Source organism: Phocoena sinus, chromosome 1 (assembly GCF_008692025.1).
Source record: "Phocoena sinus isolate mPhoSin1 chromosome 1, mPhoSin1.pri, whole genome shotgun sequence".
Taxonomy (NCBI): Eukaryota; Metazoa; Chordata; class Mammalia; order Artiodactyla; family Phocoenidae; genus Phocoena; species Phocoena sinus.
In genome coordinates this window covers 163,960,732-163,986,814 of record NC_045763.1, presented here as the reverse complement: position 1 = coordinate 163,986,814, position 26,083 = coordinate 163,960,732, and the positions used below count along the sequence as shown (strand labels likewise).

The 26,083-nt window shown below is 37.1% G+C and overlaps 1 protein-coding gene across 2 annotated transcripts in view; it reads right to left on the bottom strand.

The window, feature by feature from the left end:
• Positions 1-228: 228 nt before the first annotated feature.
• Positions 229-26,083, bottom strand: part of WDR26 (WD repeat domain 26) — a 43,385-nt gene continuing 17,530 nt past the window's right edge. For both annotated transcript variants that reach the window (XM_032630745.1, XM_032630738.1), the window contains exons 7-14: positions 24,994-25,132; positions 19,362-19,502; positions 15,205-15,324; positions 12,889-13,034; positions 12,500-12,578; positions 12,099-12,228; positions 7,634-7,819; positions 229-4,992 (exon numbers count right to left, since the gene is read on the bottom strand). In XM_032630745.1, coding sequence (XP_032486636.1) covers positions 4,967-4,992; positions 7,634-7,819; positions 12,099-12,228; positions 12,500-12,578; positions 12,889-13,034; positions 15,205-15,324; positions 19,362-19,502; positions 24,994-25,132 — 967 coding nt within the window. In that variant the 3' untranslated portion in view covers positions 229-4,966. The remainder of the gene's footprint in view (positions 4,993-7,633; positions 7,820-12,098; positions 12,229-12,499; positions 12,579-12,888; positions 13,035-15,204; positions 15,325-19,361; positions 19,503-24,993; positions 25,133-26,083) is intronic.

The window sequence follows — 26,083 nt, the reverse complement described above, 5'->3', positions numbered from 1 at the left end:
ATGCAAATGTTCCTGAGAGTTTTCTAAATTAATCCATGATTACACACAACAGCTTTTAAAATAACAGATATCTCAACTGGTAAAGCAGTGCTCCGTTAGACACCACTAAAAAACTCCAGGTAAATCTATGGATGTCAAATTCAGCAAATCAATTGTTTTAGGTAAAAATAGTACTAGTTAGACACTCAGGCTAATGGCTATTAGGAGATTTAACACAGCAACAATTACTTAATTATTCATTCTGTTTATTGGATTGAAAGGGAATACAAACGATTGGTTAAGTGCTATGCACTGACATGGAAAAGGTGTATTAAAAAAAAAAAAATCCCAGGAAAGCAAATCAAAGTTAATGTAGATTCAATCGAACAAAAATTTAAAGACATTTAATATACTACACATTTATAAAATAAAAGTTAACAAAGGGTGTTTTGTAAATAATTAGTAGAACAAGTGAAAATAAATATATCAGAGACCTGAAGTTTCTTATGCTTTAATGAAATAATAAAGCAAAGAAATTTAAACTACCAAATATAATCTGAGAGGCAGTTAAAAAAAAAAACCCCAATATTTAAGAACACAATCCTTTGAAACATTTAATCAGTCCATAGCAAATAGTTATTATATATCAAAAGCTCTAAGTTTTAACTAGTTCCACCACAATGCCATGTAAATCTTGACAATTTAGAAATCTTGAGATCAACACAAGTTCTTTTCTTGATCTCTACAGCTTGGTTTGTAAGTACATACATGCTTTTGTGGATCTATTCCCCTCGCCACACACACACATTTTCAAGGAGCCAATAACATTTTTTTCCATCTGTGCCTAAAAATGTTCCGATTCAGTTTTTAGCACATTGACCCTGATGATGAAAATGTTTTAAGTTAAAGATGGGGACACAATTTCAGTCTTATAAAAATATACCAGTATTAACCAAACCTTCAATTCAGAGAGGGCACTTCACATGTGCACGAGACTTTTAGTGAAACTGACAAGAACCCAGAACAGCTGTTTCCAGGACTTTTTATGAATTAAGTAATCTCTCTCTTTCACACAGACACACAACACACACACGCACACATTTTTATTCTCTTAGTTTCATTAAATCCAGGCTATCTGGATTAAGTAGGTAAGGGATGGGTTTTTATAGTTTTTGTTTTTGCAACTATAGGGCAGCTACTATAACAATAGCTTAACAACACTGAAAATTTTCGATTAAGTTCACCCTGTTTTTAGAAAGTGTCTAAGTATAAATGCAGATTCACCTCTTCTTTTAAAGTTAGCGGTTTAAATTAAATCCGATATGGTTTTTGAAATGGACGTAATGTTTTGGAGAACAACCCCAAAAGAGAAGTTGCTAAAATCTAAATGAGAAATTAAAACGAAATAAAGATATTTATACACTTCAGAGATGGGACAAAAAGGATATTAAGAAAAATGTCTTCTTTCCTCCCCATTCAAAAGTAGCCATTCTTCTGCTGTGAAAGAAACTGACATGGATATTTCCCTTTCAAGAGATGTACGTTATATTTACCACTGTGAGCAGAGGTGATAGGGTCAGTTCTTGTGTGCAGGAACCAACATCCTAAAAAAGAAAATTTCAAGATGGGGAGGGGTGGGGGAAAAAAGGGTTTTCTATTAATGTCATGAAATGCCACTCCAGAGGGAGAACACTCCTAATAATAAAAATTACCATACTACTACTAGTGTGATTTCAAATTAAGAAAATACTGATAAAATTGATTTTTTTCCTTTCAATTACCAAGTTATTTTAATTACTTAAGTTTATTTTTAAAGTTAGGTAATCCCTTTCTGTTCTCCCACCCACTGAAATGGGCCAATGTGTAGGGGCATTTGCAAAAAAAATGTCCTCTGTTTAAACTACTTACCTGGTTAAATATAACATTTACCTGGCCAATAAGAGCAAAAGAAATGTAGCTAGCTAGAATGAACACTAGTAACGTACAAAAACCCAAACTGAAGCTCTGTCATCCCTCCCAGCTCATTCCCCAACTCGAATTCACCACCCACACACCAGTCTTAGGAATCCCCAAATCCAACACTGTATACTAATAACCAGTTATTTGGAGGAAAAAGACATTTAATTTCATATGTGCTCTAGCCCTTAATCAATGAATAGTAACAACAAAAAAACATTTTTAAGCACATGGAAATGAGCCTACTAACCTGATTTTTGGAGCCAAAATTCTCCACTCTATTTTGATCTATGTGCAAAAAGTATTGGTACTTTTCAGTTTATACATTTGTTAGTATCTTGCAGCTGGCTTGGTAGTATTCTCACTCTGTATATTCTCACCTCAAGCCTATATAGAGACTACAGCACTGTCAGAAGTTTTCAGTTAAGAGCTATGAGTTAGACCATCCTGCTGTCAGGTTCTTTGTACCATAAAATCCTAGGTATCTTCATTTATTTTACCTTTCTAGCACAGTCGCTGCATGGCACATGCATGAAGTAGACGTTTACAGCAAATTGGCACAGTAAAGTACCAGTATATATAGGAAGCTGCCAGTTAAGACAGACTTGGAACACAAACTCACCTAGCTGCTATAGAAACCTTTGCATAGTTGTTACTCCGTCTTAATGGAGTTATGTTCTTGTAAAATGTGCCTCACTTTTACTCCACTTTTTTAAAGTGTTTTTAACTGTACTTCAGAAGCACTCTGAAAACTCAGATCTAGGGGTGGCTGGGTGAAGTATAGTAGACTTGAGCGCCAAATTGCCCCTGAATGGGCACAAATCTCCGTGAATGTTACACATGTACCATAGCACACTGTAACCGAATTTGTAAACAGCTGTGGAGTTTCTATGCCCACATTTTGTTAGTGATGTTACCATAGAGATTGGGGTGTATATTAATGGCTTCAGGGTATACATGAATCACTTAAAATATGAATGGATTTAACTGTACTGAGGTAAAGAGAAGTTGCCACTTAATTATATACAGTTACCAATGAAGATTTTATTCAAGCTTAAAGTAAAAAGTAATTTTAGTTACGAAAAATGAAGTACCAGATAAACTGTAACATAGTTATTTTAACTTAGAAGTATCAAAACAGGAATTCTTGATTCTCTAAGTGGTGGTCTCTGCAAAATGGAGCTTAAAGAAATCTTTTACATTACCAATTTGATAAAATAATCTGCTGACCACGATCTATCATTTTCTCTTACTATGAGCTTCTGGGAGAATCCGAGCTATTTTAAGGCCAATTGTGTTTTTCTTTCTTCTCCCCTTCCCTGACTTTACCCATTTCTCCCTGCTACCTTCCCCTACCCACCCATCCCCCGATGGAAGAACTCCTAACATCCAAGCCTTTCTCTTCTTTGTGGATCCTGAAGGAGTCTACTCACGGTAATAATATATTATAGACTTGGCTGGGCCGAAAGGGAACAGTGTAAGACTTTTTCTTCACCAGAATCTTATTTTGGGGGTATTCCCACTCCTCTTCCCAACGTAACAGCTATGGTCACCATATTTATATCCTCTACTAAAGAGGGGAGGGAATTTCCAAGGAGACTAAGTATGTTGTACTCAGCTGTTACGGGGTTTAAAAGCACAACGTGAACATCAGGCTTTTGGCTTATTTTAAACGTGAAATTCTCAAAATTAAAAGTGCTTTTCCATGAAGGAAACCCTTCCTTAAACTAAAAGGGGAGGGGAGAGGGAGACTATCCACAGCACCAGTTTAGAATGAGGTTCAGTATGGCAATATCTGAGAAGAAATATTCTTTAAATTTACGTATCCCTATATGTCAAAATATTAAGGGCAATCAGAGAAATGACTCCTAGGTTTTAAACCCAGTTTAAGTATGTCTGTAACCTGCTGAATTCTTCTAACAAGCTCAGTTATACTATGAATTTCCAAAGTGGTTATATCTGCTGACTTCTACTCTCTTGCTAGATCACACCAAAATGATTCCCCAAGTTGAGAACAACTTGGAACAAGCTTTGTTGAAAACCTAAACTGACTACTGATCTCTCATGTTGGTATAAATTTAAAATTCTTGTTATGAATCTTGAATTTCTTGAAGATCAGGTACTGATGTTCCTTCAGGAATAAAACAAAAGGGGGAAAATCTTCAAAGCGCTACTCTGAACTTCCTGTGTGATGTCCTTCCAAGCACTGTTTCTGACCATGTCTCATGTGGTATTCCAGAAGAGCATCAGTTTATACTGCGTATCTAAGTCATAGAGGAAACTCTTTTTAAGCTGGTTTAGATTCCAAATGTATACAAATGAAGTCACTTTAATCCTATAAATACTTCTTAATTTATTTTTAAAAAATTGTGCTGTTAACCCTTTTACGGGGCAACAAGCCATGTGAAAAGTACAAAACTTTTTGTCAAATGTAATATTGAGAGTGCTTTTGACATAGTTCACTGGTTTATCATCTGGATCAGTATATACTGCGCAACGGGCAAGGCTAGAATCCATGAACCAAGCTGCAAAGATCTCAAGCTAAATAAGGCGGAAAGATTTGGAGAAACAAAAGAAGGAAATTCTTTCCTATCCAATGTATACTCTTCAGACTAATGCACTCTTTCTATCAAGCCTTCTAAACTGTTAAATAAAGTTTTCCAAACAAGCATTTAAACGTCATTACACAGAAGAGCAACAAGAATGGATCCTGCCCGACAAAAGGCAGGAGGGAAAAAATTATATATACTGAGTTCAATGGGTAAGCCTGAATGTAGCACAGTTCTTCACAACCGATGGGGGGATAATTCAACATGGTGTCCAACAACGTTCTAACGACGTGCTTCATCTCAACTGGTTACTATGAAGCAAGGTGTAAATGTTTGGCCCCAGTCGGGCTTCAGAAATGGTTCTTTTTTCATGACGAGCATGTCTGTCCAGCTATCAATCATGTTTGTTTGCACCAAATCCCAAGCCATTAAAATACGACTAATTTTAAGTTAAACAGAAGTCGTCTGCTCCAAATTCGCCATCAACTATCCATGCTACTGCATTCCTCTGAATGAAGACAAGATGAAATGTGTATTGGGGGAAAAGAGGAAGAAGAGGGGAGGGGGAGAAAAAAGTTACCAGTTAGAAAGTTTTAAAATCAGCATCATGCCATTACAAAATATCGTAACATTAGAAAACAATCACATCGAGGCAAATTCTTGATACTTTCATCATTATTGTTAAAACTGTGTCCACGTCACATCTTAGGCTATATATTACAGTCTAAACTCAGGATTATTTTGAATATTGGAGAACCCAAGAGAATAATCATATTGGAATCTTATGCTTTAAAAATGAACCTTGAAATACTTATGCAGAATAGAAAAATCTTCATGGTAGTTTACAATAGAAGAGAATAAAGAAGATCTGGCAGTCCAAGGTAAACTGTGCATCATAACTATGTATTTAATTCTGCTTTCAGTGGCTCAGTGTGAAATTCTGCAACATCACCCTACTCTTCTGTGTGTGTGGGGGAGGGGTCATGTGTCAACAGCTCTACCGATACAAATTCACACACTCTACAATGCACCCATTTAAAGTGGACAATTCAGTAGGTGTTAGTATATTCACAGGATTGTACAACCATCATGACAATCAATTTTAGAATATTTTCATCACCATTAGCAGTCGTAAGCAAACCCTCACCCCCCCAATCCTAAGCAACTACTAGTCTAGTTTCTCTGTGGATTAGCCTATTCCGGACCATTTCATATACATGGAACCACCGTAGGTGCTCTTTTGTGTCTGGCTTCTTTCACTTAGCGTACTGTTTTCAAAGTTCATCCATGTTGTAGCATGCATTAGTACTTGATTCCATTCTATCTATAGTCCTCAAAAAAAAAAAAATGCAGTATGGAACTTTACTGTTATAATAAAAGGTCAGCAATTCTCTTTTTTGAAATTGAGTTAAGTGAAATAGTTTTACTTCAATGACTTATAGTATCTTAGGATATCATGATTTTTGAATGTCATTTCCTTAGCTTCTCATCTATATTTTTCCAAAACGTCTATTCCAAACAGGTATTAATTAGAAAAACAAGTTTTCATGTGTGGGAAAAAGAACCCAGAAGATGCCTGCATGAAAGGCATTACCCAAATTTCTAGTTATACAGAAGCTGTTTTCCTATTTTAGGTATAAATGAAATTTTAGGGCTATACCTATGTTGCAAAGCACAACTGAAAATTGCTGAATTAGACCCAGTGCTTACAACTGGGCCAAGTTTGGCTCACCCACAATGATGAGTATCCACAATAGCTAAGTTACCAAATAGCAGTGTAACTTTTGTTTCACAGCAGTAGAAGCATAAACACACCCTTAAAGGTATGTCTAAAATAAATCCACTTACAAGGTAAATTTGTTACTATATACCTAATGTTTTCCTACTTCTTCAAATCAAATGTTTATTTGAAGAAATAACTTCCAAAATGACTAATAAAATTAGAAAAGCACATATAATCTCAGTTATAGATCTCTAAAACATCTAAGAGAGTGGGGCTTGAAACCTAAAAAAGGACAACAACGAACAATAGGAGATCGACAAGATTTTTAGTTTGAGCTGATTTCACAGAGGAATGTTAGAATGTCATGTAGTGATGTACAAATACAAGAAGGTCCTTGAAGGTTCTGAATAACTGAACAGTAATTCTCAAGCTTTTTGACCTGTGTGCTCTTCGTGCTTTTTACTCTCATCTTTGGCTGTACATCCTCACCGACCAGTGAGATCTGGTCAAGTCTTTTACAGTTTGAACCACGAAGACAAAAGCACAGAAAATATGCTTTTAAACCACACATGCTACCCTGACAACCCTCCTCCTCTAAGAATAACTTAACTGAACAAAAAAATCTGTTTATCTGCTTCTAGGTAAATTACTTCTTTCTAAGCAAACTAAATATTTTTGCTCTCGTTATCTCCTCTCTCTAGTACCAATATCTTGCTCAATTAAGCTTATGTCCTTAACTGTTAAGCTTTCTGGCTTTGGGCTTTCTTCAAGTATCTGTAAGTAGTGGAAAAAACCTTTCAGACCTAGATTTGAAGACCTGGCAGCTCTCAACAAGTTAACTAGTCTTGCCATGCTTCAGTTTTTACATCCACAGAAATGAGGATAAAAACACTTCTTCTACTTGTCTTACAGGGCTATGAAGATGTTATGCAAGACAGTGTATATAAAGGGCCTAGCAGGCTGCCTGGCACATAGGTACATGATAAATTTTAGTTCCCTTCTTTTTCTCTATTGGTATTAACAGATATTTATTTTCAAGGGTAAAACCATAATCAAGATCATTCTAAAGTTGTTCAAATTTCACATACTAGCTAGTTTTCATGGGTATGAAAGTATAAAATACTTCTTGCTTGATGAAGCAAGATTTTCAATAAAATTTTGAAAGTGGCAATACTAACTGGATGTAAATGAGGTGGCACATTTCAGCTTATTCTCCCCAGTGTCACCGATAAAACAAACAAAATACTGCTGTGTCTTAGATTAATTAAACTTCTGCGGAGATACAGTGTACAACCTCTAAATGAGGGAAAAAAATTGATTGTATCCTACACTTTAAATAAAGTACCGCTTAAAAATGCTACAACTTTATGATAAGCAGGGCAACGTTTCATCTGGAGAAAACACAGGGATACTGTATGATAGTTACCTTCAATATTCTGGTGGTCTATAAAAGGCGCTGGTCCCCATATTCTAACGGTGCCGTCATCTGAGGCGCTGGCCATCATAGATGGGATCTGTGGGTTCCAGCTCACACAGTTTACGGTGCGTGTGTGCCCTGTCAGCTCCGCGATTGGCAGTTCACTACGTTTGTGCCAGATGTAAACCTTGTGATCTGAACAAACAGTAATTCAGAGAAAAGTCAAGGAGTTGTTACATATTAACAAAACCAACTGATTTTAAATTTACTGCTCATTACACACAGAACGTATAACTTACTAGAACTTGAAAGGACAACAAAAACAATGTGAATAATTTAACAAACTACCTTTTGAAAAAAGCCATTTTAATAAAATACACATTTTTTCCCCTGTTACTGATGACTGACTAGCTTGCAAGTCACCACAAAATCTATCTGTAATATCCTGTAATACATAATATATAATCACAGTCAAGATCTTTGAATATAAACAAATCTAGGATAGAGACAAATTCTATGGAAATGAGAGGTGACAGAAAAGCAATGTATCCAAATTCAAATATAGCAATTATGATAGCTAAATATTGAGTGCTTATAATGTACTAAGTATATTATTATTTTTTAATTATTGTTATTTTTTGTGGTACGCGGGCCTCTCACTGTTGTGGCCTCTCCCGTTGCGGAGCACAGGCTCCGGACGCGCAGGCTCAGCGGCCATGGCTCACGGGCCCAGCCACTCCGCGGCATGTGGGATCTTCCTGGACCGGGGCACGAACCCGTGTCCCCTGCATCGGCAGGCGGACTCTCAACCACTGCGCCACCAGGGAAGCCCTTAAGTATATTATTTAATCTTCACCATCATCATGAGGTGGGCACTATGCTTATCCCTTTTATGGATGGCGACTGAAGAAGCAATCTGCTCATGGTTAACAGCCGGTAAATGGTGAAACTGGGGTTGAAATCCAGGAGGCCCTGCTCAAGCGTTTACTTGTGAGGCTAGACAGCATAATAATATGACTTTGTAGTAGTCTATTTGTAATCTCATGAAGTGACCATAAAAAACAAAAACCCTGACAACTTTGTGATAAAGTAATCTTCAAAAACAAACAAAGCAAAACAAAACAACGGACTAGTACAGAGTAGAAGTTCACAGTACGAGCTGTAGAATCAGACTACCCAGTCCACACGCTCCCTGTATCACGGACCAGCCGTGTAACTTTGGGCACATTACCCACTCTTTGCCACTCCTCTGTAAACGGGGATGTGTACTTACCTCATCATGTTATGAGGATAAAGTAAGTCTGTACATGAAAAAGTGTTTTGAACAAAGTCTAGCACGTAGTAAACACCATGTACTACCACAAAGAGTTAACGAAATAGAAGTGATGGCTTTTCAGCAGCAGGCAGAATCCCAGGGTAAATCAGAAAAGTGTCCTATCTGAAGATCTGTCAATCAACTATGTGATCAATGTGGGAACTTTCAGTGGATGTGCTGCCAACTGAGGAAACTTCAGAGTGGTGAAAAGGTAATAAACTTGTGGTTAAAAAAAAAAACCATGCCCTGGTTTCAACTTACAAAGATAAAAAGTTGGAACTGTTTCTGAACATTTTTTTGAGTATATGAAGCAAAAGCTAAAAGGCACTCACTGAAGTACTGAATTTATCTTTCCTAGAGGGTACTTATCTTTCAATCATTTCTGAAAATAATTTTCTTTCAATAAAATAAAATTAGCAAAAGGAAAAAAAAAAAAAAAAGCCCAGACTAGCTATGTTTCCCCTTGGACAGAGCAAGTCCACAAAGAAAGATTACAGGCTTGAAAAGTGTGAATGCAACTGAAATCTGCCTGCATTTGGATTTGTGGACACATACCCGAGGAGGATATTTGCTGAACAGTCAGCAAAAATTAAGATTTGATGTAGTCAAGGTCAGAATGACAGGCTTTATGATCAAGCTCTGCTTACTGTACCAGTTTAGGGAATCCAGTGCCCATGCAGAGGTAAAAAGTAAGTTTTTCTATATATTTCCAGCACAATGAAAAGGCTGGAGTAATGGCATAACTTTTAGGAGGAAAGGTTTCCTAATTGCTCTATTTTATACTGACATTCATATATTTGGGGATTTGGAAGGTTCTTGGAATGTATTTCTGACAATAAATGACAAATGGATTACTGTGGTCATCTTGGGAGATAATATAGTTGCTATATACACTTGGTGTTGAAAACACTTTTAGAACCATTCTAAACCACCTGAATCATGAGAATGCTAATCTCTTTCCATCATAGTTATGTTTCATTTTATCCCTAAGCAGAATATAATGTGTGGCTTAATTACATTATTCATCAGGCTTAATTCTAAAGTTAGTTTGGTCTTAAAAAAAAAAAAAAAGATTGGGGCTTCCCTGGTGGCGCAGTGGTTGAGAGTCCGCCTGCCGATGCAGGGGACGTGGGTTCGTGCCCTGGTCTGGGAAGATCCCACATGCCGCGGAGCGGCTGGGCCTGTGAGCCATGGCTGCTGAGCCTGCATGTCCGGAGCCTGTGCTCCACAATGGGAGAGGCCCGCGTACCGCAAAAAAAAAAAGATTGGCATCACTAGGGATAATGGTAGCAACACATATTTTTAAAGCACTTCTAGGCTACATATTATTTTTAGAAAGAGCTATAGGGGATTGTGAGGCATAATTAAGAGGCAGAAAACCCCCCAGGAGCAGGATTAAATAGAGCAAGGGGAAAGAGATCTTTGAGTAGGAAGAGCTAAAAAGCAGGTAGAAGGCTTATTAATATGTTTAGATCATATCAAATTAAAAGCCAATGGAGAACCTAGAAAAAAATAACATGATTAAACTAACAGATAAAAAAAGATTTTTTGACGGGAAAGAAGTGAACTCCCAATTGTTACCTAGCAAACCACTCTTCTCTTTTCTCAATCTTATCTGACTGATTTTTGGGGGGGAAAAGAAAGAATAGATAAATTCATATGCTTCATGTTAAAATCTAAATTCCTAAATGTCTCTTTGTCTTAATCCTTAAATATCTTATACACAAAGGAAAAACTCATGTGTCATTTTGTGATCCTCTTAGCTACTGAGATCGGTTTTTTGTCAAGAAATGGGTTACAGAAACATCTTACACAGTAATTGAACATTACCAGGTGTTTACCAACATAATCCAGTTCCTTGATCTACCTTGGAAAATGAGATTCAGTTTTTAAAAAAATGACTTAAATAATTTGCTGCTATAGTACTAGAACAGTATAGTGGGTACTCAAGAAAATGGGTTGAATGAAAATTTTCAATAATTTGCCATTATTTATGTTTCATCACCTTAAAACGTACACCAACTTTTAATACTGCCTCACTTATTTGTGCTTGCATATTTTAAACAATTTCTATTTTAAATCAGACTGACAAGTTTAGGCACATGCCTGCCTGAAATACCGATGTTATTAGACCAGAGAAGTTTATTCAAAAAGGTAGTAGACACAATTCTGTAATTTCAGCTTCTCTGAGACCATAAGAATCCTAAATTATTTTCTTTGGTCACTAAAGAAACACTGAAGATCTAACTATAGTCAATTTTGTCCAAGATCAGGTAAAACAATTAACCTTGATTTTTAAGATACTACTAACATCTGAAAACCATCAGTCTCATGAAAAAATAGTGGGGCTTCCCTGGTGGCGCAGTGGTTAAGAATCCGCCTGCCAGGCTTCCCTGGTGGCGCAGTGGTTGAGAGTCCGCCTGCCAATGTAGGGGACACGGGTTCGTGCCCTGGTCAGGGAGGATCCCACATGCCGTGGAGCGGCTGGGCCCGTGAGCCATGGCCGCTGAGCCTGCGCGTCCGGAGCCTGTGCTCCACAACGGGAGAGGCCACAACAGTGAGAGGCCCGCGTACCGCAAAAAGAAAAAAAAAAAAAAAAAAAAAAAAAAATCCGCCTGCCAATGCAGTGGACACAGGTTCGAGCCCTGGTCCGGTAAGATCCCACATGCCACGGAGCAACTAAGCCCGTGCGCCACAACTACTGAGCCCACACGCCTAGAGAGCCCATGCTCCTCAACAAGAGAAGCCAACACAACGAGAAGCCCGCACCCCGCAATGAAGAGGAGTCCCCACTAGCTGCAACTACAGAAAGCCTGTGCGCAGCAACGAAGACCCAATGCCAAAACATAAATAAATAAAATAAATCTATTAAAAAAAAAGTCAACATACGAGAGAATAAAGATTTAACTAAATCTTGATTTGACACATGCACTAAACACACCTCCACATAAGCCAAAATAGGCACGATTAATTTGTGACAATAGGAGGACTCAAATCATTCCAAGAAAAGGAAATTAACAGTGCACTGGATAAACAGCTCATACAATTTTTGATTTAACATCTTGAATTTGTTTGGAGACATGACTATGTTCACAAGTTGAGAGAATTATAGAACTTTCAGTCCATCAATATATGTGAACCAACAGAGACACAATTTACCTTCACTGCCACTAGCGATGAAGTCTTCATTATGGCCTCCAAAACATGAATGAATTGTATAAAACCCTTGTGTAACACCTTGATACTTTCTTACTAAAACTCTGTCTTGCAAGTCCCATAAATGAACTCCCTGTAAGCAAAAGAGAATTTAGGTATTTATTCTACCTCAACTCAAAAGAATTTTAAAAAGTTACCTGTGACTATCCCTTTGCCTGATGAACATTTTCATTTTCTATTTATGCGAAATGCCAACTGAAAAATTTCTAGTTGACTCTACAAACTTAAGGATCAAACACATTTGAAATTTAAGAATTCACAGAAATACTTGTTTATATATACTAAAAATCACAATAAACTTTAACTAAGCTAAGTTTTTCTGAGAATTATGCTAATAAACTCACCTGAGTTGCTACATTTAACAAAGCTAATCGGCCATTCTTTGAAATAGTGAAAGACATAATGGGATGATCTTCTTGTACTCTGTAACCAAAAAATAATTTGTCAACAGAAACATACTAAGAATCAACACATTCAAATTATCAAAATACAAAATGTTCTAGCTTAAGTATCACAAACTTTGTCTGTATTCACTATTATATACTATATTTCAATCAATAAAAAGAATCTGAGTTAATTATTACTAAGCACCGCCTGACTAACCACCCAAATTACCAATCAAACCAAAACCAAAACCATAATAAAAACTTTTTCTGAAGAAGTAAGTTCCACTACACTTCTATTTTAACATAAATCAGGTAACTGTTGTTTAATGGATACAAAAGATAGTTACATGTTCCTATCTGTAAGGTCCTCGAAGTTATATCCCCGAATTCGCTGGTGTGTATCTGATGCCAAAACAGTCTTCCCGTCACTCAAGCACCAAAGGCATTGCACTCTCACCCCTTCCCAGGAGTCAAGGAGATTACCGTCTAAATCCTGAGGAGAAAATTACTATTAACTCCATTATTTAACAGCACTCAGAAAGCAAACAAAAACAAAAGAATCTCTTAGCATATCTTTTTGTAATGTTTGTCTTTTCCTGAGACTGATCTCAACCTAATTGTTCCATAAGTGTTTTTAATCATCAGAATTTGAATATAGGTCAAATTTCATTACAATACCTAAGGGAGAGGGGGAGAATCTTAGTAAATCTATCTTCCCTTCAGTAACCTACCATGCATAGATAAGTACAATAAATACAAAGAAAGAAAGAATCCTTAAGTTTTAAGGTCTCACAACTTTTGGAAAAGAATTCAAACATTCCTTTAAAATTCACTATACTGGGACTTGTCTTGTAATATTCACAAGTTGTGATATGGAAAACAATGGAAAACAATTACTAAAACATTAATTATAACTTTACAGAACTTAGGAATCTGTTATGCCATTTTTTAAAAGTCACCAAATCTGTAACGTGCTGAGCAAAGCTCTTTAGGTTCATTATCTTATTGAACATTCAGAGCTCTGAGAGGCATTCCCATTCCCATTTTACAGGTTAGGGAACTACCAAAGTCCTGTATCATGAAGGTTTAAACAGTGTATGGGATGGCAAAGTCAGCAGAAACATATATGCGTCTTGAACACAGGGAATGAAGAACTAATGGCTTAAATGCTAAAATGTACAGCATGGTGACTATAGTTAATAATACTGTATTGCACATGTGAAAGTTGCTAAAAGTAAATCTTAAAAATCCTCATCATAACAAAAAAAAATTCTTGTAACTATGTATGGTGATGGATGTTAACTAGACTTATTGTGGTAATCATTTTGTAATACATACAAATACTGAATCATTATGTTGTACACTTGAAACTAATATAATGTTATATGTCAATTCGATCAATCAATCAATGCAGTACAGTATTAGCCCATGGAGAGAAAGTCCAGAAATAAAATGCTAAATTAGTATGTAACAATGGTATTGACCACTTGAAATAACTTTTTAAAAGAATTAGGGGCTTCCCTGGTGGCGCAGTAGTTGAGAATCTGCCTGCCTATGCAGGGGACACGGGTTCGAGCCCTGGTCTGGGAAGATCCTACATGCCACGGAGCAACTAGGCCCGTGAGCCACAACTACTGAGCCTGTGCGTCTGGAGCCTGTGCTCCGCGACAAGAGAGGCCGTGACAGTGAGAGGCCTGCTCACCGCGATGAAGTGGCCCCCGCTCGCCGCAACTAGAGAAAGCCCTCGCACAGAAATGAAGACCCAACACAGCCAAAAATAAAATAAATAAATTAAAAAAAAAAAAGAATTGGAAAATCACGGGTATATCAATAAAGAGTGTTGGGACAACTGGAAAAAAAACACAAAAAAAGAAAGAAATGGCTTACAACCATGCTGAGATAATATGACACTAGGTTCCACGAGTCTAGCAGCCAGTTTAGTGAAATTGATAATTTGTAGTGGCTACATAAAAGTCTTTATGATAAATGACCTACACTGAATGATTTGATGGGATTTATTATCTTATCTTAGTTTTAAAAATCTAGAAGGGCCTACTAGAACCATGCTAGGTAGTGATATGAGATGTGGAATCTAGATACAGAGTAATGACACGGGATTTGTATCACAGTCTACCCTGTCATAAGACTTTTTACCTATTAATTTTTATTATCCCAACACTCCAAGATTAACAGGGCAGGTAATGATTAGAAGATACCTCAAATCAAGACCGCAAAGTTTTCTGGTAACACTCATCATCACTTTTATTCCTCAAATATTTAAAGACAGTCTCCTCATGAAATTCAGCTTTTTTTTTGGATACAAAAAATTCCAAAGGGCTAAAAAACCCCAAAGAAATTAAATACTAAACCTTTTTGTCCCTATACATTAGGAAATTATTTATAAGAACAAAATGTTTAGTAGGACAATTTTTTTTAATGTTTTACTAAATTCAAAGCCTGTATTTTGTATAAGCACTTGAAATGGTTTAAAAAAAAATCCACAGCAAGTTCTATTGGACAGTGCTTTTCTAGAAAGATGGCAAAGTAGGTCTTCATACAGTATATTTTATAAAAGATATCAAGTCAAATGAATTCTTTATTTTTACAAAACTAAGTTTGCTTTTAAATAAGCAAACATTTGAAAGAGGGCACTAAATACTCACACACTGATAGAACTGCCCACGCTGACCTCCAGTCACAAAGCGTTTCCCATCTGGATTCCAAGCCACACTTGTTAAACTGTCTTCATGAGACTGGCTCATTTTTGTCCTTAGCTCTCCCGTCTACAAGGAAATAAAACTGTGGATGAGATCTTCAAGATACTCTTCTAAAGGAAATGTACAAAGAAAAAAAAAAAAGATAGTAACTGGGATATCTGGTTAGTTTAATACTTCTAATTAGAGAAATAAACTGTTTAAATTGCCCTCACAGAAAGAGACTATAGCACTCAGAAATTAAGGACTTGAAGGAAAACTCAGGAGTCAAACAAAGCCTGGCGTATGTGATCCAAAGAAGAGATATGAGATAAACTCCAAAAGAACTCTTGTCTTAAATCAATTACATTCATAAATTAAAACATGTAACTTTTCCCAAGTAAGATAATGAAATGCCCAGTACTACATACCTATTCCTTCTGAGTTTCCACTTCTCCTTAGTTCATAGTTCTTTATAAATTTTATTCTAAAATTGCAGTTCATGCAATTAGCAACTCCTTAAGAACATGATTAATAGCAGAAAAACTATGCCCTTAAACTAGGCCAAGACTGTAGGCAATCTAAATTATGTTAAACTTCATAGTCAAGATGCTCAAAATGTAGTAGGGAAAATGGGAAGAGAAAAACAAAAATTATTTTTCTGATATATAACTTTATTTCAATTAAAAGTAACAGAAAAGAATGAAGAACTTTTGTACTGTTTAGCACAGTCATTTTAAAGCATTCCCAACTAAGCAAGACTATTTAGTTGATTACAACCCTCAGATATCCTCCTGTTATTTTTTCTAAGTTATCCAACTTAGAAGGTAGACACATACCATTTAATTTAGTCTTGATTCCATTTTGTTCATGGATTAGAAACAGGATCTGAGAGATAATACCTGCCCTTGGTATAATAAAAAGTACATGGGCATAATTTTCCTGTGAGAAATGGGTAATCAAAAGTAAAAAAAAAAAAAAAAAAGTGCATGATCAGGAAATGGGGCCAAGTAATAAAAGCAAAGAGGGCACAAAACCCAGAATGTCTTCCTTACACTGAAAAAGGAAAAAAAAATTCGGCAATCTTAAATCCTTCTCCCATATTGTTAATTGCTCTCAAGTCACTATTTTTTTGGGTTGCTTGATATAAACAGGTAAAAAATAAAAGTTTAGAAACACAAATACACAGGCAACAGCTAAATCCTCAGCATTTTCTATTCACAAATGTATTAATACACTAAGTTCTGAAGGCAGAAATGGTCTTTTTCTCTGTTATGCTCAGGACCGTGAGTGTATGAGGCCATTACAGGTATGCCCTGCTTTTCAAAAGTTCACTTTCCGCCAAGTGGCTTTCACAAAGACCTACATTAGTACCTGTTTTTGCTAACCAAAAGACATCTGAAGAGGATTTTTGCTTTTACAAAAAAAGTCCGTGAAAAGGGAAAATAGTGTTCAATGTTTTGCAATGAGTTGTCACAGAGGCAGCACACACCCTGAAGAGTGCGAGTGGCATCGCTAAGCTCCTTCCCAGGAACTGCGCTCAGCATCTCAGCATCAAGCTGCCATGGCTTTGAACTATGTGAGCATCTGTGCTTTATCTTGATTTCTTTTGTGCATCCATTAGTAAGATGTGTCCTAAGGTAACTGCTTCTTCACTTTACACCAGGGGTCCCCAACCCCCGGGCTGCGCACAAGTACCGGCCCCTGGCCTGTTAGGAACCGGGTCGCACAGCAGGAGGTGAGCGGCGGGTGAGCGAGGGAAGCTTCATCTGCCGCTCCCCATCACTAGGCTCTCCATCACTAGCGTTAGCGCCTGAACCATCCCCTTCCCCTACCCGCCACCCTCCCCCGCCCCGTCCGTGGAAAAACTGTCTTCCACGAAATCGGTCCCTGGTGCCAAAAAGGTTGGGGACCGCTGCTTTACGCCATTTCAGCTTATGAAACATTCCACAGGAATACTCTACTTTTCAGGTAGCAGGGGAAACCTGTAATTAGGAATCTACCTAAAAACACAAAGGAGCAATTTGAAAACTGACTTAAAAGAACCACTCTTTTAGAACAAGTCTATGTAACGTAATGCACAGTAAAACAGTTAAGCTAGAACATAGTTGAACTGTCCAGAAATTCAAAATTGACTCAAAGGAAGACTACACAGGCACTATAAATTGAGTCTCTATTATAGGATTATGACTATGTACCTCTCCTCCCTTTGAGGGGGGAAAAACAACTTTAATGGAAAAAAAAATTCTTTTAGGTCAGATTCACTTCAAGCCTGTTTCATTGGGAAGCCATCCAATCTATTCTCTGCTTTGCCACCCCCCGAGCCCAATCAGAAATACAACACTGATTCAACACTGGTTTGATAAAAATGGCATAAAGACATTTTGGGAACAACTGAGGATTTTTAAATTATGAAATGAATATTAGACATGAGAGAATTAAAGTTAATGTCCTTAGATAAGATAATGGCATTTGATTATGTAGGAGAATGTTATTTTTCAGGAGATACGTGCTTAAGTATTAAGGAGTAAAATATCATCTTAATTTACTTCCAGATGTTTTGGGTATGGATATATATATATATATAAGCACGTACATTTGTATGCATGCATGTAGGTATGTACACACAATGTGTGACAAAATGTTAGTAACATCTGTTGAATCTAGGGTGGCCGGAATACAGGTCATCACTGTCATCACCGTACTCATCCTTCAACCTTTCTCAGTGTTTGGAAATTTTCTTAATAAAAAGCTGGGTTGAAATAGAAATCTTACTGTAGAATTAGATTTATGGCACATCATCTTCAGGTACATCTTAGTATTCATCTGTCCTCTATACCATCTTATTGTATGAGTCATTTCTATGGAGCTCTAGCTTCACTCTCTTGGTAAAAATCAACTTACTTATAGGTCCTCAAACTCAAAACCATATCCTATCAACTTACACTTCTACACCCAAACCCACAGCCTGAACTATTCACCTGCCTAGAGGTTAAAAAACCAAAGAACGGGACTTCCCTGGTGGTCCAGTGGTTAAGATTCAGTGCTTCCACTGCAGGGGGCAGGGGTTCGATCCCTGGTCGGGGAACTAAGATCCCGCATGCCGCGCAGCGCGGCCAAAAAAAACAAAAAACCACCAAAAAGAAACAAGAAAAGAAACATTATTAAAAAAAAAAAAAAACCCAAAACAACCCCCCCCACAAAATCACCTAACCAGTCACCTTATAGAAGTTTAAAAAATAATTATGTGTATGTATATATATATATATATATATATATATATATATATATACATACATACATACACACACACACACATTTTTTTTTGCGGTACGCAGGCCTCTCACTGTTGTGGCCTCTCCCGTTGCGGAGCACAGGCTCCGTATGCGCAGGCTCAGCGGCCATGGCTTACGGGCCCAGCCGCTCCAGCATGTGGGATCTTCCCAGACCGGGGCACGAACCCGTGTTCCTCACATTGGCAGGCGGACTCTCAACCACTGCGCCACCAGGGAAGCCCAAAAATAATTTTAAATGATAACTACAAGGTTTCCAAATAGAGTCCGTAGATAATGGAGTGAACTCAGCACTGAGTTTTTCTAAAATGGGACCCTAGATAAAGTGTTCAAGTTTTCATTTAGAAACCGTAATAAAACCCTTAATAATAAGTACTGAAAACATAATTTAAATTTACTAAACGAGATTGGAACATTAAATATAAGCAAGGAGACGGTGCAATTGCCATCAGAATGGAAAATTTGGTATAATGTCGCTATTTTCCCACTTGAAAGGTACGTTTCGTGTACCACTGTGCAACTGTACAACAACTGTAAAGTCTTTTTTGAGGTACAACGTGCTACAGTAAGTAGTACAAATTATACACTGCGAAGTACAGCATCCCTAAAAGCACCTGATCATTCTTTCAAAAATGCTACTATGCTCAACATAATATTTAAATTCAGTATAAATCTGGACACCTGGGTTCCATTTGACGAATTATCTTTTACAAGAGATACATCATGGTAATTTAGGTTGAATGATGCTGGTCTACAGATCATGAATAAAGTTATAATGAATACATGCAGTATGACTATACTTTAAAGACTAAACCAAGGATGAAATTTGCTCACTTGTACATTCCAAAGCCAAAGCTCAGAGCAGTCATCCGGGCCACAAGCAACAAGATAGTTGTCATCTGGACTCCATGCAATATAAGAAACACCGTAAGCATGTCCTTCTAAAGTTTTAAGCAGTTTTAGCAGGTGTGTATCCTAGGAGGGAAAACAAGACAACTTAGTTAACTCCAATTCCTAAAGTCCCAAGAACTTAAACAGCTGCAAAGATGAACTTTGATAATATAATTTAATCTGAGGACATTTCCACAGATTTCACCAATTTCCCCCCCAACTGAAGCTCTAACAGCTTGCTTCATAAAGACTCGTTCATGCTGCAGTACCTGTTAAGCGTCTACTACACACAAGGGCATTGTATTCTAGATGGAAATAAAGATGACACAGACCTTGTCCTTATGAGACTTTCAAGGAAACTGAAAACAGGTATAATAGAAGCTAATCCCCTCTTTAAGACAGTTTTAGTGAGATATAACTTACCATAAAATTCACCCTTTTTAAAGTATATGATTCAGTGGCTTTTAGTATATTCACAGATTGTGCAACCATCACTACTATCTAACTTGATAACATTTTCATCACCCCAAAAAGAACCCCCATACTCATTAGCAGTTATTCCCCATTCTCCCTCCCTCCAGCGCTGGCAACCCGACTTACTCTATGGATTTGTCTGTTCTGGACATTCCATATAAATGAAATCATACAACATCTAAGTCTTTTGTAATTGGCTTCTTTCACTTAGCATGATGTTTTCAGGGTTCATCCACGTTGTGGAATATAACAGTATTTTATGCCTTTTAGTTGCTGAATAATATTCCATTTTACGACTACACCGTATTTTGCAACATCTGGATTGTTTCTATTTTTTGGCTATTATGAATAATGTTGCTAGAACTATGTATGAGTTTTTGTGCAGACCTATCTTTTTCTCTTGGGTCTATATGTAGGAGTAGAATTGCTGGGTTATATGCCAATGCTGTGCTAAACATTTTGAGGAGCTGCCAAACTGTCTTCCAAGTGTTTGAACCGTTTTACATTCCCACCAGCAGAGCTATCACTTATTTAGTGCTGACCAGTAATAGCACTATCCACAAAAAATATCTCATTTAAACCTCATAAATCTATAAGGTTAAGTATTAATTCTCCTCCCCCGTATTTCAGGGAAGGAGCTGAAGGTTCAGATAGGTTACAAACTTGCCTTTGTTGATACCAGGTACCACCAGGGATTTGAACCTGAGGTGCCCGACTCTGAAGCTTTACAGGATGAACTATATATAGTGCAAACACTGAAGTGGCAAGTGACAAGACTGGAAAACCTGACACCATTATTTTAGGCTAAAGTGTTAAATTTTATCCTGTGAGTGAAGAGCCACTTATGATTTTTAAGCTTGGGAATATATAATATACTTGGTTTTAGGAACAGAACTCATACAACAGTGTGGAAGATGAATCAGAACGAAGAGACACAGGATAAGGACACCCCAAATGAGCCAGCACAGCAGCCATATAGTTAAGACAAAAAAATGAGGCCCTAAACTAACATGGTCAGGACTGAAAGAGGTCAGATCAAAATATACATGGGACGTAAAACTGACATGACAGGATGAGACAAGAAATGTTCAAGGACAACCTCTAAATTTCTGTTTTAGGGGATAAGGATGGATCCGGACAGTGAATAGAGGAAGCAGGAATTTGGCTAGACTAAAGACTTACGGAGACCAGTTTTGAGCCTGGGGGAAATTCCAATGGTGATGACCCACAAGCAGTTAGAAATGGGTCTGGAACTAGCCTGCTAAAACAAGACTGGGAATCTGTTTGACAAAACTCAACAGTTCACAATGTAATTACTTCTGATTCTTCTTCGGGAAGATGACAATAGGTATGGAGTATTTGATCACAGTATCATTAGGTCAAAGTGGCTTGCATAATTTAATAAGCAAGTCAAGTCTTTTGGACTAGTTCAAGATCTTCTAGGAACAAACTTTCATTCATAGTGGTGCTTTAGATCTACACAAAGATTTGCTTCTAAACTAATGACAAACAATACTACTACAGAAGTATTTAACTCAAAAACTAAATGTCCATCAACAGATGAATGGATAAAGATGTGGTACGTATAAAATGGAATATTACTCAGCCATAAAAAGGACTGAAATTGGATCATTTGTAGAAATGTGGCTGGACCTAGAGTCTGTCATACGAAGTGAAGTAAGTCAGAAAGAGAAAAACGAATATTGTATATTAACACATATATGTGAAATCTAGAAAAATAGTACAGACGAACCTATTTCCAGGGCAGGAAGACAGACGCAGACGTAGAGAATGGACGTGTGGACACAGTGGGGAAGGAGAGGGTGGGATGAATTGGGAGATTATGTTTGACATAAATACACTACCATGTGTAGAACAGATAGCTAGCGGGAACCTGCAGTATAGCACAGGGAGCTCAGCTTGGTGCTCCATGATGACCTAGATGGGTGGGATGGGGGGAGCGGATGGGAGAGAGGTCCAAGAGGAAGGGGATATATGTATACATATAGCTGATTCACTTCGTTGTACAGGAGAAACTAACACAACATGGCAAAGCGATTACACTCCAATAAAAAAAAATACCAAAAACTGTTTCATGCACATTAATTAAAAAATACAACACTGTAAAACAGGGGTCCCCAACCCCCGGACCGACACCGGTCTGCAGCGTGTTAGGAACTGGGCCGCACAGCAGGAGGCGAGCGGCGGGTGAGCCAGCAAAGCTTCACCTGCCGCTCCCTGTCACTCCCCGTCGCTCCCCATTGCTTGCATCACCGCCTGAACCATCTTCCCCGCCCCACTGCCCCCACCCCGTGGAAAAACTGTCTTCCACGAAACCGGTCCCTGGTGCCAAAAAGGTTGGGGACCGCTGTAAAAGAAGAAGTTGAAAACAAATGAGAATATTAATATTGTATCTTCCGAAGTACAATATCTCTATAGTAAGATATTCCAAGTGGTAATACTGTGCTCATGGAACCCACTTAACTTTGCTTGGATTTTGGGCAGGGGAATGGGTAAAATTCCTTTTTGGGGGAAAGGTAAGAAAACCTGTTAAAGGAAACTAGGCATTGGAATCACATCAATTGAAATCTTAAGGTTCTCTATACATTCTTTTTTCTATCCATTAAAAGTACACACACAAAACACATATTCCAAAAGAGCACCAATTTTCTTAAGAGGTTTTTCAGATAGTATTTCACAGAATAAAATATCATGATACCAAAGTCTATGAATGTAAGCATTAACTCTGCATTTCCCAAGCTAATCTGGCCATAAAAGCCCTTTACATATAACACCTATTAACATCTTGCTTAAGTAGTATTCTCACAGAAACACTCTGGGAAACACTGGCATAAAAGTCTGAACTCCTTAGCGTGCAAGATCCTCCTCGATCTGGTTGCTACTTACTTCATTAACCTCATCTCCTAGTCTATAAAATCTCTTTGCCCAAATGTCCAGCCACATTACCTTTCACACAAGGACCAGGTATAACTGGTTTTGCCTAAATAATTATTTACTTCTCCTTCACCCAAGACTTAACTTGTCTTAACTTTCCCTTGCTTTCCAGTTCCAGTACACTATATTATCAGGAGCCCAGTGTGACTTCTATCGAAAGGCCTGGCACACAGCAGGTGCTCAATAAATACTTGCTAAACAAAAGGGACTCTTACACACTGCTGCTAGAAGAAAAAACATAATAAAAAAAGTTTTGATATTGTTGCTTTCTTTTCAGACATCTTGCAAATAACTACTGAACAAAAATGCTCCTCATAATAGTATTCAAAGGCTATGACTGGATCCCAACCTATTTTTCTAGTCATGTTTCCCATGCTTTGCCTTAGTCATCCTATTCTCTTACTTGGGGGTGGGGAGAAAGGAAGGGAAGGTCCCTCTCTTCCTTTTCCTGTCTCCACCTGTGCTATACACAGCAAGCCTCAAATGAGGTACTCCTAACCTGTGAAGCTACTTGGTGCTTTCACAATACTTTACACATACTGTATGATTCTTATTTCAATGTATTTAATTTCCCTTTCTAAACTGTGCATTCCTTTCACAGAGGTTCTTAACCTGAGATCTAAAGGAGTCATCCAGGGATAGAAGCAGCAGTCCTTGTACTTGAAAATGCACACCTTTATTTTCACTAACCACAGACTGAAGTTCAGTATTTCCTTCAATCTTGAATGCAGGCAGTTAACAAGCAAGGTAGTATCAAGTATTATATTAGGTCATATTAGGTGACTGTTAATAATGGAAATCTCAAATATTTTCACATCATATTATAGTTGTTGCAGATATCTCAAAATATTATTTATGCTTGTCACTAATTCAAAATTCTTATAGCTATCAGATCTGCTGCTAGAATTTGTTACTTAATATGTTAATAAAAAAGCAGCATTATTACTATACTGTATCTGTACCATTTTGATAACTATATTTCAATATAATTGGGTTTCCTTTGTAATTAATATATTATATATACTTGGGCTTCCTATGTGTTTTGGTTTATGCATTTAAAAACATTATTCTGAGGAGGGGGTCCACAGGGTTCAGACTGCCAGAGGAGTACATGGTACAATAAAAGGGAAAGAATGCCTGATTTAAGGCAAAGGGTAGATCTTATTTACCTTTCTTCATTCATAGCATAGTGCAGGTACACAAGAATTGATGTATGCTCTCAAATTTGATTCTCTTCTTTTTAAAATATTGCCTTTTATGGCTCCCTTTCTCTATTTTTTCAACATAGGAGTTCAAAACTTTATTGTGGGCTAATATCATATTCTAATTCTAAATTTTAAAATAAGATTATTTATAATTTCTGATTTTAGGTGAATGACTCCTATACCAAATACATCTCCTTAACCTATGTGAAGTCATGTACTTCCCTGATTGCTCGATAAATGTTTAATTGGCTGAAAGAAATGGAAACACTTATTTCTACAAATCTGTGGGTCACCTGGTTATAAACAAAGACAAATCTAATTTTAGAGAGAACTTAGAATTTTAAATCCAGAATACAATACTTTTCGTATGTATCACTGGGGGGGGAAGAAATGCGGGGGTGTTTAACAGAGGTTCCACAAATTACAGAAGATAATGAAGGGTTTCAGAAGGCAAAATGTAACAAGTCTTTTCTAACCTGTGACAGAATGGACATTGTATTAATCTGTAAATCAAGCATTAACAAAGATAAACTGGCAGAGACATTAAGAGCAGTAGGTTTGGAGTAAAAGTATTCCTGGATTTAAGTCTAACTCTGCTTATAAATATAAGCTGTGAGGGCCTGGGCGTTTAACTTTTATCTAGGTTTCCTCATCGGAAAACAGGAGGTATTAGAATCTCACAGCGTTATTCAGAGGATAAAACTAGATAATGCACGCACAGACCAAGTACAATCCTAGCACATAACGCTCAACAATTTTGATAATATTAATCTGTATATATTACCTAAACAACATAGAAAGAGATAAGACATGACAAAGATGACAAAAAATGCTCTTGGAAAAGAATGCTACTTATATACACATACTTTAAAATTATGTACTCAATCAATTAGATTAAAAACTACTTTTTGCAATCTAAACACTCATACTGGAGTACATACCGGATCAACTTGCCATATGATAACTGTCGTATCTTTTGATCCTGTTGCTAGTTTAGTGCCATCGTTAGAGAATTTACAGAACCACACTTCATTACAATGCTCCGTAAGTATCTGCTGAGTATAACAGGGGAACTGCCTCCTAAAACAAATAAGTCCACAAATAATTATTCTTTTAAAACAGATTAAGAGTAATAATAATGAAAAAGGTTAAACAACTGATGAAACTTCTTTGAAGACCAAACACTTTCAAAATAAGATATGAATGCATTTGTAAATCCTAAGAATCACATTTATATTGGTTATATTGAAAAAGAAAATATTATAACATTAGTCAAGGCAATCTCAGGGGAAATCAGTAACCTAAAGTCTGCTTCAATTTACAATTTATCCTTTCCCCCCGCCCTCAAGATTAAAGAGAATTTTTGGTCTGATTAAGTCAGTTCATATAAATAAAAATTAACAACCAGGGCTTCATGTTTGTATAAGTGGGCTGGCATCAGGCTGTTCTAGAAGAAATAATGTACATTTTCATTTATATAAAAGCAACTTGGCATAACAGAACAGGCACTGTAGCCAGACAATTTTGGGTCACAAGCTTTAGTATCTTTGCCAAGTCATTTAACTCCTCTGAGTCTCAGTTCTCGCATCTATAAAATGAGATGAATATATACGTAACAAGGTTCTTAGGGTTCCTATAAGGATGAGAAACACATCTGAAGTTGCTGGAATGTAACAGCTATTCAAAAGTGATTACTAGTATTACTTTGGGGACAGCACAGGAGAAGAGCAATACATGGTAGAGGCTGTAGTGGTCAAGAGTAAAGCCTTAAGAATGGGAGCAGTAGAGTCTGAGAGACTTAGGTTCAAATCCTGGCCACTTACTAGCTGTGATTCTGGGAACTTACTTAATCTCTCTAAATCTCAATTTTTCCAGCCATAAAATAAAGACAGACAAGGGTACTTGTGTTATAGAATTCCTTTTACAAGGATGAGATAATGAATGTAAAGCATTTAGACTGAGTCTGACGCTTAGCCAGTACTTTGTAAGTTGCAGTTTTTATACATTAAGGGTAAAGAATTCTATGATTAA